Source organism: Poromitra crassiceps (assembly GCF_964638095.1).
Source record: "Poromitra crassiceps genome assembly, contig: HAP1_SCAFFOLD_614, whole genome shotgun sequence".
NCBI lineage: Eukaryota > Metazoa > Chordata > Actinopteri > Beryciformes > Melamphaidae > Poromitra > Poromitra crassiceps.
In genome coordinates this window covers 61,270-75,103 of record NW_028151794.1, presented here as the reverse complement: position 1 = coordinate 75,103, position 13,834 = coordinate 61,270, and the positions used below count along the sequence as shown (strand labels likewise).

The following is a 13,834-nucleotide window of genomic DNA, read 5'->3' as shown; positions in this document are numbered from 1 at the left end:
GATCCTCCGACGCGCTATGTCCTGCTGGTGAAACTCCTCGCTGTCAGGTGAAAACAAGCGGCTGACGACTGCACATGTGTCGGAGGAAGCATGTGCTAGCATGTGCTGCTGCAACTCTCCCCACTAGAGACCAACATATCTGCCTGAATATAATCCAGTTGGGAGAACAAAACAAACATTTCCCCTTTGAATAAATGTCTTCAAAGCAGACTGCCGTTTGTAATTGGTACTTTTAATCGATTTAGATCAGCCTTGATAGCAGCGTCTATCGCAGTCACCATTGTTGTTTGGTCCGACAGCTTGACAACAGCGTTAGTCCCACCCTTTGCGCTGTTTATTGATGCTGATTGGCTAATCTGTTTATTGATGCTGATTGGCTAATCATTAGTCCCCCTCGGCGATCATTGGACAAGTCACTTTTTCAACTTTGGAAATCACTGTTGCATCTCCCAATGCATGTATTGGCAAACCGTTATAACCCTTGTTTAAAAGTGTATCTGTGTGCTTCTGTGTCATCATGTGCTTTTCCAGCCACCATGGTTCTACAAACCATTTCTCCATGGGTGCGAGCGAGCCTACAGTCCCAACAGTTTGCCATCGACCACCGGGGGCCGAACGTCAACGTGGAGTGGTACCGGCAGCATCGCGGGGAGAGGACCAAGCTGTTCAGCTACAGCAGCCGGTCGGGGCAGACGCAGGGCACCGGCGTCAGGCTGAAGGGCCTGGCCGGGGGGGGACGCCTCCTTCACCCTGCCCCTCGTCAAGATCTCAAATGAGGGGACGTACGCCTGCTCTGTGTCGGTGCCTGCGCTGCTCGGCAGTCTGGACATCACTCTGAATATCCAAGGTGAGAGAGGGTCACAGAGAGCTCGGGGGTTATGGTCAATGGTAGTAATGTTGCATTTAGGGATGTCGAAAATCATAATTTTTCTTGACCGACAACCGACCCTCATTAGCCGACAATTGTCGGTTAACCGAGAAGATTAAAATGCGCTATTTGACTGTCTGTGCCACATTAAACTATTACCACAACAAATGCTTGATTTTCCCCCCATTATAAAGCATTTATTTTTTACATCTACAAGCAGAAAAAAACACATTAACAAAACGAGAAGACAAGTTGAATCCTCCAGCACACTAAACAAAAACATTCCTCCGATAGGCTATGAGATAGGCTATGATAGGAGCTGCACGCATTGCAGAAGGGGGAAATACGGAGGAAAAACCCCATACTCACGCTCACAATTCTCAAATGAATTATCTTACTGCAGGTGTCAGAAATAGTCTAATAAAACCAGCAGAAACTAATTTTAAAAGCTCAGAACGAAACGTGTCGCTAATTGAACGAATTTCCACTTTGAAGAGCACATCGACACTGCCCCAAGCCTCCACGCTGCAGGGCGCACTGACGAAGCGCTTATTGCTCTCTCCTCCTTCTGACATTCTCACTAATTCAACAGTGGTTTACCTGCTTTTGAGATCTGCAAAAACTAGTTTGCTTCTCTCTCCACCCTTCTCCCTCTCTCTCTTTATCTGCGACAAGGGCTGTAGGTGGCTATTATGCTCTCTGTGTGTCCGGCTGCACGTCATGACGAGTGCAGCAAGTCCGCACACTGACAGCTGTCAGCATTGCGGGACTCGGGAGGATGAACAAATGAAATAAAGCAGTCTGTCCAAACTTTTTACCGATCTAATATGAGATGCAGAGAAATAATTATATATTAATAGCCGATGTGTTTAGAAGAGCATTCTCACTCTTGCTGTAATCGTTGTGGGATTATTACACCTGAGAGACAGACAGACCCGGGGAGAACTCAATTTACGGTAAAAGTGTGGATTCCTCAGTGAATCGATGTGGAAGACGCAGCTTGTTTTGAAACACGTCATTGAAAGTAACCTCATGGTTTCATGACAGCGGCTGGAACACAGAAGGAGCATGACTGACAGGCTCGCTGTAGGCTGCACAGGGCAGGGCGTCTTCTCCCGTCTGGTCAAAGCAGAGGGGAGGCAGGGGTGTGGCGCATGTGTGGAGCTGAGTTTATCACAGAGCACATCTCGCACGCGGGGGGAGAGGCGGACAGTGAGAGGGGCAGTTTTTGCATTTGGAAAAGCCTTTCTCTAAATGAATGTTGTTCTGGCAGTGGCAGGAGCTTTTAATTCCTATATAATGCGGCTACAGTAACTACTTAGGCTACGTTAACATTGTTGCTTACCGCGAAGGAGGAAAAAAACACCATATTGGCAACACGTTGTATGCCAATTTAATATGCAAATTAACCGTTTGACCGACATGCTTAACCGACCAATGACGTTGTCGGCGGTTAAACGGTTAACGGTTAACCATCGACATCCCTAGTTGCATTCAGGTGCTCCTCGGATGGTCCTATTTTCCGAGAAACCCAAATGCATGTGTACAACATTGCAGATTGTAGCTTGCTATCTAACCATTGTCTAACCTAGAGAGCCACCTGTCATCTCAGAAACATGGGGATGAATGCATGCTTATAGCTATGCTGTGCGGTGATGAATGTTGCTGCTGCTTATCCAACATTAGATGAGCATGAATTCATCTTCTGCTCCCTTCGACCTCAGATCCCTGCTCCAGATACTCTCTGACCTCTCTGCTGGAGGGGGTACCACTGCCCGGCAGGACGAGCACATCTCCTGAAACCTGGGTGACACAGTGCCTCCATTCGGATGAGCTTTCTCCTCTGGTAACTATACATCAAACTATACATACATCAAACTATACATCAGATCAATCAATCAATCAATTTTTATTTAAAGTGCAAAATCACCATGAAGCATGGTCCCAGTACACTTTACACTTAAAAAAGAGCATAGGACAAAGTATAACAAACAATGCTCTAAAAATGTATGTTAAAAGGATGTTTACAAACAAAACAAACACAAGTGAGGGCCACATTAAAAAACAACAAGTTAAAAGGGGTGTTCGAATACAAATAAAATAAATAAATGAATAAAAACTAGTAAAACAGTAAAACCGCCACATTAAAAAAACATCCCAAATAAAAGGGGTGTTTTAAAATGTGACAAACCCAACCGTAGTTTTAGGGAAGGCCGTAGTGCAGAGAAAAAAGGTGTGTTTTCAGTCTTGATTTAAAAATGTCAACTGAACTAGATTCCCTAACATATAGTGGAAGTTTGTTCCACAGATAGGGGGCGCGGTAAGCAAAGGCTCTCGAACCAACCGATTTCTTAACCACGGGAATGGCTAGAAGACCAGCATGGAAAGAGCGGAGGGGGCGTGCCGGTACATAAAGTGTAAGAAGTTCTAATAAATACGGTGGTGCACAGCCAGCCTTATATGTTAAAAGAAGAACCTTAAGATCAGCTCTAGCATATACTGGTAACCAGTGAAGCGAGGCCAGAATGGGAGTGATATGATTACATTTTCTAGTCTTAGTCAATATTCTAGCTGCAGCATTCTGTACCAGCTGAAGACTTCTCGTAGCACAACTAGGGAGGCCAGAGAGAAGACATTACAGTAATCAAGTCTAGAGGAAACTAATGCATGAATTACAGTTTCGGCGTCGCGCAGAGATAAAATAGAGTGGATTTTGGCAACATTACGAAGATGAAAAAATGATGTCTTGGTAATAGCTGCTATATGAGACTGGAACGATAAATTAGAATCAAAAATCACTCCGAGGTTTTTAACAGTAGGACTTTCAGGGACAATACAGCCATCAATATTTACACAAAAATTCTGGAACAATTTCTCATGTTTAGTAGATCTAATAACTAATAACTCTGTTTTAGAAGCATTTAACTCATTGAGTGCCAAGGACGAGTATGTTCGTCATTTCGTTTAGTAACGTAGAGTGCCAAGGACGAGTATGTTCGTCAATTGCGTTTTTTGACGGTGGGACGTGGATCAAAGCCAGATCCATCTCCTGTAAAATTTTGGGGCATGTTGAATGTGTATAACCTATTTTACCGACCCATTAGGTGGCGACAGTGCTCTCCAGATTAGAGAAAGTTGAGTAAAAACAGCAGAAAAAGCCGCGATGAAACCATTCTCATGCTTTTCGCTGTCGCGCTGGGAGCCCGGCGCACAACGGTGGGGGGCTCCGAAAATAGACTCTGGGTGCAGCACACTTTGAAACGCGCAGCAGAAAGCCCAGAAAGCCCAGAATCGGACGCAGCTTCATCCCAGCTCACAACCGAAACCCCAGAAACGAGCGAGGCGAGCCCGATCCAGACTCCCCCGACGAGCGGCGGCCATCCGAACGTGGATCCGCAAGCAGCAGAGACTCGCCTGACAAGCAGCAGAGCGAGCAAAGCCACCAGAGACACACCCACGGAGGAGGAGTTTGCAGTAGAGGGGGGTGGGGGTGCTGTTATATTGAAGGAAATTACTGTTCAGATGTTTCAGGTCAGAAAATATTAGTTTCAGAGTCAGTGATTTGCTTGAAATGCTTAATTTCACAAAAGGTTCAATATCTCAGCTTCTAGATGGAAACGCGTGTTTTTGCTGTTTTTGACCTATCTTCTCCGGCTGATAACTAAAGAACGGAAAAAGATATCAATAAACTTTTTTTTGCTGCTGATACAATAGAGTCTCGTCGTTCTTTGTGCGTGTTCGGTGTTTACATAGTAATATCACACAATATTCTGTGGGCCTCGAGAAATCACTGAAAACGCTCTGAAACTCTGGCACTGGGAGCGTCCGTTCTCCAAAAGTTGCTGGCACTCAATGAGTTAATAACAAAAAATTTGAACCCATCCAGTTTTTTATATCTAACAGACATGCTTCTAAATGTCTGAGTTGGGAGAGATCATTTGGCTTTATGGCATATATGGCATATATAGCTGATCATGAGCAGATTATCATAAAGTATCAGGCCAGGGGGTTGTTCTGTCTGACTGACTGACTCCCTCTCCTCTGTAGCAAAGGGCCTTCAGAATGTCCTTTCAGTGGCCAATGAAGAGGGCGTGGCACGACTCTACAAAACACACAGAAGCGTGGAAACCCTGTTCTTAAAGGTGAGATGTGCGTTTACTGCTTAAAGGAGGACTTACCCCCTAGATATGTATTAGAACAGTGATTTGAAAATACCTATGGAAAAAACCAAGAAATGACATATGCTCTTGTCTATACTGGACTCTTTGGCTGTGTTGAAGTCAAGATTATTTTTCGGAAATCGACGCCATTACAGTTTGCCTACTGCCTCAAAAATAATTTATTTGAGAGGGGCCATATCTTTATAAATATCAACAACTAGCCAACGCTGGTGGCCTGTTTGGAAAGAGCTTTGCTCAAAATGGTTGATAGTTATATCAATTTGGTAATTCAGTGGCGAACTAGAAATTTAATTATTTTTCTGCATGTATCTCTATGGCAGTGTGTTAAACTACGTTACGAGAGCAAAGTGACGTGGGCTCGTTACAGCAGCACACCGCACAATACAACAAACCCCCCGTTCTGGGGTAACACAATGCGAGATTTCTCTACGTCATTCCCTCGTCCAAGTTGCCATATAGTCCCTTTTTCATTTTAGTTTGGGGGCTTTTCGTGATTCTTGTTAAAAGTTGTGCAAAAGTTTTCCTCTCAGCGCAGTGCAGGCTGCCTGCGCCTCCTCCCTCCTGCCAGACCCCGGCTAGCGAAACAGCCTGCTGCATGCATGGGGCGCTCTAACCTCACGGAGCAACAAACAAACACAGACAAAAATAGCTGGTGTGCGATTTAGAGAATACAGTCTGAGATTGGGTACAGGATTGAGGGAATCCCGCATCTGTTTGCGAAGGTGCGACTGGACAGGATGCTTTTCACAGACAGGCACAGTAGTCGGAGCGAGGCGAGTGTCTCTCAGGGCTACTCAGGGCACAGCTGCAGATCTCTCCTCCTCCTCCTCCGCGCATTCAGTCTGTCCAAAATCATTACCGATATAATCTCAGTAGGAGGGATGCAGGGAAATATGATAGTAGCCGATGTGTTTAGAGAAGCTTTGTCACGTTGTCACGTCGTAGTATAGCGTTATATTTTACATGTGCGCTAAACTGCGACCATATTTGTTTGCGGAAATATCAGACTGCTCTCTCTGCTCTCAGAGCACAGAGAGCTCTGCTCTGCTGCGCGCGCCCGCGGAGCTTGGAGCTAGTGCATGAGGTTTACAGTACGACTCTCTCCCGTATGCCTGGGCTGGAGACAGCTGCTTCCAACTCGGACTGATAATATATACATCATCATTCGAGCTTATCCAGGTAAGATATTAATAAAGTAGTGACACATTCAGCGGGAAACTAACTATAATTAAGACATGTGCCAACTTTGACGACGTTTGGTTCAGTATTTTAAGAGCAAACTTCAATAAGAATAGGCTTGGAGTTCTGAGGAGCCGAAAGGGTACAGGAGGGGTAGGGGAGTAATTATCTTGAAATCCCATAGTCTTTGGGGGCACTGTGACGTCAGTGTGCCCCTAATCTCCCATTCATTTGAGGAAAAAAAAAGCAGTGTTTGACCCTTAGAGGGCGCTTATGCCAGTTATGCTGCTGAAAAATGATACAAATGGTAAAATGGCAACAGTTTGGTGTCAAATGTGGAAATTCTGACCAGAATTCTTCACACATCACCCCCAAAGTCATATATATTGGTTAAAAGCTGAAAAAAAGTGTTTTGGAGGTAAGTTCTCCTTTAATCTAAGACCTATTTTAGATTTTATTTATTTTATTTTATTTATTTATTTATTTCAGGGACAGTGCAACATTAATGAACATTTGCATGTAAATGTGCCGGATTATAGCCTTAGCTAATTTCCATCCATAGTCCCTCGACAGGTGAGGTACAAAAAGGTTTAAAAGGAAGAAATAGAAAAATTTGTGCATACATAGGGCATACATAACTGACAGGGGTGCAATGTAAGTGACACATACATACACATAAGGTTTTGAATGTAAAGTGTCATAAAATCATATAATTTAATGTAATTTCACATCAACATTTATTTTAGCCCCATGGCCATCCATCCAGATTAATGTTGGATGTGGTTCACCCTGCATCGCTCGGTCCCAGGATGCTGAGGTAGGTGTGTGTGTGTGTGTGTGTGTGTGTGTGTGTGTGTGTGTGTGTGCGCGTGCATGAAATAATAAAGAAGCTGCCTATGAGGGGGGATAGCGGCGGGCTGAGTATTACTGTGATGCGGTTCAGACTGTTAAGTTTACAGGCTGAATGTCACTGAAGGCAGACGGGCCTATAAAATACTCAGTAGGAGATAGAGAGCCAGCACACAAAAATGTCCTTTCGTTGAGTTTATTCCAGCACACCAGGTCTTCAGCGTGAAGAAGGCCGTTAGGCTGAAACGTCCGTGTGCTGTACCTGGTGTGCTGGAATAAACTCAACGAAAGGACATTTTTGTGTGCTGGCTCTTTCTCCTACTAAGTACCTCCTGTGCCGTGCACCGAAACTTTGAAAACACCGGTGAGTGTGCTCGCTGCTGGCTTATGCCAGTTTGTTTGAACACTATAAAATACTCTGCCACTCGCCAGACCCCAGGCTGAGCCCCTTTAACATGGTGGTGCCCCCTGATGCTGCCAGGATAAACACACGTGCACGCGCGCACGCACACGCGCACACACAGAGGCATCAGGGGATGAGGTGTGAAACAGTGTGCAAGACCACAGCTCTGCTGGATTCCTATTAGTCAGAAGTGGAGTGGCACAGACACCACTGGCACACTGCGCGCTGTAGCAACATTTACCCAATAATATGAATGCAATCATCACACTACTCCAATTTGTCGATACTGCCAAAGGTCAAATAGACGACCGCTAAAGATCTGATCGAACCTGTGTGGCTGCTGGCTGCCTGTGAGCCCTGCTGACCTGGCAGTGTGTACACTACTTCAGACAGGATGCTGCCGGGCTGTATGGCCAGCTCTCCCTCCCTCCTCTCCTCTCCTCCATCATCCCTCGCACCTCCGGTCCAGTTTGGCCGACCTGACCGGGCTTTGCTGGAGAGCCGCCTCCGCTCCAGGTGTCTAGAGAGAGAGAGAATGAGAGGAAGGGAAGTGGAGAGAGAGAGAAAAGAAAGTTAGTTCATGGGTTTTCTGCCAAGCGTTTTCCTTCTTACTGCTCACAAGGTCTTTAATCATGTTTTGACTTGTTGCACATGTGGTCTTTCTTTCTTTCGTTCTTCCTTCCTCTTATTCTACCTCCTACACTCAAATCAGACATTTTAATGACCGTCTTCATATCTCCCTGGCTCCCTTTGAGATTGTGCTTATTAGCCAGCCAGCACAGCTCCCCTCCTGCCCTGTGATGTGACATCGTTAGTCTGCTTCATTCACCCATAAACAACCAGATCAGAGCTTCTCCATCCTCATATTGTCCACAATGAGCATATAAAGTCAAAACGCTCCTTTACATCAACCCAATCCATGTTGCCGGGAACATGCGGTCCTCATTCAGACTCCACTAACTCTGTGACCATATTAAATGGGGGTCTTGAATCCATTTTGTGTTATCGTCTGTGGCTTCATAGTCTTGGATGGGTAAAGTCAGTGTTGATATTGTGACATTTGATCTCAATCTCCCTTAATGTGGATATATCCAGTTTTTTTACTAGTTTTATTTTATGCAACTGTACTGGTCTTTCTGTGTAGTCATGTCCAATGTATCTGTAGCACTTATGCTGGAATAAGTGTAAATAGGAGACATATATAATCAAGTATACAGTAGAGTATGGACTAGTTCCAGGTTTGACTATGGAGCTCGTGGAAGAGTAATGAGCACACCGACACAGAACTGCAAGAACCGGTTTGTATTAGATCAACAAAATGAAAATGCATAACAAAAAACACTTGAAATAAATCAAGAAAAATAACAAATAAAGTAAATATAAAGAGGCCTTTTAGATAACAAAAAGAGTGGGTTTACACCTTCTGTAAAGTAGCACTACTAGTGGTGATTTCCGTTCAGTCCATCAATGTTCAAATCAATTCATAGAGTCAAATAATCACATTTCTATTCATTTCATTCCCATCTTCTTCCCCGTCATAAATACTATGCAATTGCACAATCCCATAAAGCCTTCAATTCAGTTCACACTGTAAAGTGACTATTGTGACTAAAGTGCTTTAAGTTTGACAATTGTTATGACAATAATTGCACAACCCATATGACCTGTAGAGTGCAATGCGGGAGAAGGGGAGAGAAAAAATGATTAAAGACTAGTGTGTAAAGTTCTACCACCCAAGGGGAATGGGGCCTATGGTAGGAGTGAGTTAGGCTTGAGGCCTGCCCAGAGTTCAAGGTTCTTCTGGTTTAGCTCGCCATCCATTAGCTCCAGCTATGAAGCCCATCCAGTATTCGCATCCACGGTTTCCTCCACAACAGCAGCAGGACATCAGTTCCTCAGATCAGACACCATGTGGTGTAAAAAGCAGTGTTGCATCCAGTTTCCAATATTCAGGTTCCAAATGTCCGATGTCAGTCAAGGTGAACATGAGTCAAGGTTTGTGGCCTGCTTGCATCAAGGTGTGGGGTCTGCTCTCAGCAGGTGTGAGTGGTGCCATGGAGTGAGAGAGTGAGGCAGTGATTTCCTCCTCCCAGACCAAGAAAAGGGGGCGGGTGCAGGGCTGAAAAGCCTGCAGCCGATTGGCTCAGGTGTTTGAGTTGACAGTTTTGCTTGTCCAATCATTATACAGGACTGTGGATAGGTGAGTGTGTATATGGCAGAATGTTCAATTCACCTGTGTTACATATCACTCTTTCTCTCTTCTCTCCATCCGTCCCGTCCTCCAGCATGGCTGCTGAGGGATCCCCCAGCCTCTGGTGCAGCGATACTCTCAGGACCTGGTGCAGCCCTTCAAGGACGTGGCCTCCACCATGGACCAGCTCCGTGTCAAGGAGCTCCGCAAACAACACCGCATGGCTGTAAATGAACACAGCTACTTCTTCTGTATGAACGGTGATAATTATAAAATCATAGAGCCAGACTTTTATGAGCTTAATGAGGCTTTCCCATAAAACATCAATGCAGGCTGGGAAAGAGAGGCTTTGCGGTTGTGTCACAAATCTCCTAGCAACCACCGCTGGCGCCAACATGGAGGTCCAGTGGAGAATGCAGAGTTATATATAGGCGTAACAATGACGGGGGTGGCAACGCGTGTTTTTGTTCATATTAAAATTAGCATTATTCATGGTAAATAGACCTACTCGACCTCTCTGTGGCCTTTTTGATCCCAAAATAAGGCACTTTAGCAAATGATTTCTGAGTGGTTTTGTTTCTGCCCTGATCTGCCACCTTCTTCACTCTTCAGGAGTTAGCATCCTTGATGTGTGTTTGTTTGGTAGCATTTTAGATATACTCCAGATATTACACATTTGTCTGCAAACTTCGAAAAAGAAAGATCTATGCTCCTCACCAAGTCACTCCCATCATCCGGCACTCCCCAATTTAGTCTCTCAGGTCTATCCAAATAGATCTGAATAAATTATCATCTTATAGACCCAGAACCAGAGAAAATGATGGTTGAAAATGTATACAATAAAATATGAACAAGCATTGGCGTCCTGCTATGTTTTAAAATTAGGGATAAAACTTGGAAGCTGGCATTTCTACACCACCTAATCTCTTGGATTAAGTCAGGAAATAAACGTTCAAGCCTGTAGGCTATACGGGCCGGGGTTCCCAAACCTTTTGATCCAGGGACCCAAAAGAGAACTTTGGAGTGAGAAATAGGAGGTGTGGTGTGAGAGTGAGAAGAGGCTCATTTGAGTGAGAGTTTGCAGCTCTGAGTTGTGTTGTATGAGTACCTCCACTATGGCCGCCATCCATATCATCATGACATCATCAGCAAGGGGACTTAATATGGTCTTTCCTCCGTCCTGTTCCTCAGATCCCGTCTGGAGGGTTGACGGAGATGTGCCGGAAGCCTCTGTCCTCGGGTAACATCAGCACCGTGTCCGACTGGCTCGTCTCCATTGGCCTGCCCATGTACGCCGCGGCCCTGGCAAAGGCGGGCGTGGACTCGCTGGGCCGCGCGGCCTTGTTGACGGAGAGCAGCGTGTTGAAAGCGGGCGTTCAGGACCAGAGACACGCCCGCCGGCTGGTCAGCAAGGCACAACTGGTCTATGCACACAGAGAGGGCCAGTCATAACCATGCAGGTGGAATCAGATTGGGTGAATGGAGACAGGTTTCAGCTCAGTGGTCAGTACATTGGACGCTAGACAAACCGACATCACACTTGAGACTTGTAATGGGCTACCCCTCTCTCTCTCTCCATTTTCTCAAATGTTTACGGCATGGGGGAGTTTGTCCCTGCAAGCCAAGACCAGATATCAGATGCCTTTTAACCCAGACTCTAGACTCAGTCTGTGGGATGGCTTCCATTCTAAGAACATCCCGAAGGTCTTAAAAAACAAGACTTGGATCTGCCTTTAAGGAAGATAGTGCACTCTTTTCTAGGATGGAAGTTTTTCTTTTTTTTAATAAAGGAAGACTGTTTATGAGTGTTTCCCCGCGTTTCAAAAAGTGCTTCATCTTCATTTCTTGCTGAGACGAAACTACCCGAGGATCTCTTAAGGATGTAGCTTGGCCAAAGCAATTTCTTTATCATTCACAGGTTTCATTACCTAATACATTCAAAGTTGTTACAGTTAAATAACTCAGTCAATGTTTGGACTTTTAATCAACTAAACAATTAAAGAAAACGATTAATAACTGGTTGTTTTGAGATTTGAAATGGCTTATTTTGTATCATGTTTCTGTATTATACCGTACCACATATCCTAATTTCAAACTGGTTTTTATATGTTACGTGTACTGTATGGGTTTTTGCCTTTTGAATGTTACAGCCTTATTTTGAGGCCAATTCTCAGTCCTTTCTAGAGACAGCTGTCCACACAATTTTATATTTCAGATTATATGTCCAATTTCATAACGTATTTTGGATGCATGCCCTTTATCATTTTGTAGAGTCCTTAAAAAAACGCTCTACAGTATATCGCTCCAATAATCACTATGGGAGATGGGCTTTTCACAGCAGACAATATCCTCCATGTGTATCAAAGCACATTTTTAGTTGCCTTACCAGTATAAATGAATAGCTACATCAAATCGAGCATTATAGTATTCATATACCCACTATTTAGCATCAGACCACCAAGCCAGTATGTTCTGAAAGTGTGAGAGCTAATTGAGATGCTGATTTTAAGATTATATACACACAAACGCACATCCCATAATACAACTGTTCGCATCGCATCCCATAATAGTATGATGATACTTGGGATGCCATTGTGAACATAGATGCGAACAGGTTAGCTAAAAGTTTAGCGTCGCCAGCGACGGCCCTCACCGTTGCGGTCAGGGTGTGTTTCGAAATCCCTCCAGGCCTGAACATATTTCTAGGGGGAAACACTGGTTTGTATCAAGTTTGTACAAGTGGCGTTGCTGTACCTGCTGTGCCAGAGGGCGGAGCCGCTCGCACATGTGCAGAACAGATGGGGCAGCCTGTACGGATTACAAAATCGTAAAAAATACAATAAGCACTAAAGTTGACACATATTAGAGCTACCTTATGTCAACAGCTACAGAGAATACATTTGCTGTTGTTACATTATATGGAAGATTACTCCAACAATTGCATTACACACAACAAAATGTCCAGACTTTTCCTCAACTTTCGTGGATTTGACTCATTCCTTGAGTTTTCCAGATTTTCCATGGTCGTGGGAACCCTGAATTAAATGTTTACTCGCCTGTGTGGATTATCATGTGTGTCTTCAAGCTTAATTCATGACCAAAACCTTGACCACCGACTGAGCAAATAAATGGTTTATCTCCTGTGTGGACTATCATGTGTCGGGGGGGGGGGGGGGTCCCAAACAGTGATGTCATAGGGCCTATGACATCAGTGATCAGTCTTGTCACAATTTGCCTCCTTGTCTGTGTGTGTGTGTGTGTGTGTGTGTGTGAAAGAGAGAGAGAGTGAGAGAGAGAGTGAGAGAGTGAGAGAGAGAGAGAGAGATAGTGAGAGAGATGGTGAGAGAGAGAGTGAGAGAGAGAGAGAGATTAGGAAGTGCTGAGTCATTGGAATCATGGCCAGCCTTACATCTTGTACTGCGCTGCAACTGTTATTAAAGCAGCTACGAGCAAGATTTTCCATTGTTATTAAACAGTCTAAATGTAATATCCATGCATCACATCTTAGCTGTAATAGTAGACGATACCAACGTAACAATTCTATGGAACAAGTGCAATCATTCACATGCCTGCAATTCAATCAACAGAGCAAACGTCTTGGCTCAGCAGCGACACACACACACTGTTTTGCACAATGCTACACTCACCTCTCTCTGCAGGCAGGCCGTGTGCTGACTGAGGAAGTGATGTAAAACCCTGCCATGCCACAGGGCGGCGCCAGAGCCACAGCACAACGTCACACAACAGCGTCAGATCAAAACAACTCATTCATTGTAATTCTGGCCAGCCTTGTTGTGTCTGGCACTGACACCTGACACCAGCCTCAAGTCTTGTCTTGTACTGACACTGCCACGTGTGTCTTCAAGCTTGATTCATGACCAAAACCTTGACCACCGACTGAGCAAATAAATGGTTTATCTCCTGTGTGGACTATCATGTGTCGGGTGGGGGGGGGGGGGGGGGTCCCAAACAGTGATGTCATAGGGCCTATGACATCAGTGATCAGTCTTGTCACAATTTGCCTCCTTGTCTGTGTGTGTGTGTGTGTGTGTGTGTGTGAGAGAGAGAGAGAGTGAGAGAGAGAGTGAGAGAGTGAGAGAGAGAGAGAGAGATAGTGAGAGAGATGGTGAGAGAGAGAGAGAGAGAGAGAGAGATTAGGAAGT

The 13,834-nt window shown here is 44.8% G+C and overlaps 1 protein-coding gene across 4 annotated transcripts; it reads left to right on the top strand.

The window, feature by feature from the left end:
* Positions 1-642: 642 nt before the first annotated feature.
* Positions 643-11,626, top strand: LOC310771409 (SAM and SH3 domain-containing protein 1-like). 4 transcript variants are annotated; one of them, XR_014552427.1, is made up of 4 exons: positions 643-847; positions 4,916-5,010; positions 9,766-9,931; positions 10,863-11,626. XR_014552427.1 is itself a non-coding variant. In XM_083664027.1 (4 exons), exons 3-4 carry the CDS (start codon positions 9,850-9,852, stop codon positions 11,121-11,123), a joined length of 309 nt encoding a protein of 102 aa, XP_083520153.1. In that variant the 5' UTR covers positions 643-847; positions 4,916-5,010; positions 9,766-9,849; the 3' UTR covers positions 11,124-11,626. The 4 variants fall into 4 exon arrangements, 3 of the variants coding, with proteins under 3 accessions (XP_083520153.1, XP_083520155.1, XP_083520154.1); XM_083664027.1 differs by having other exon boundaries at positions 9,766-9,897; XM_083664029.1 differs by having other exon boundaries at positions 9,766-9,922.
* The last annotated feature ends 2,208 nt before the right edge of the window (positions 11,627-13,834 follow it).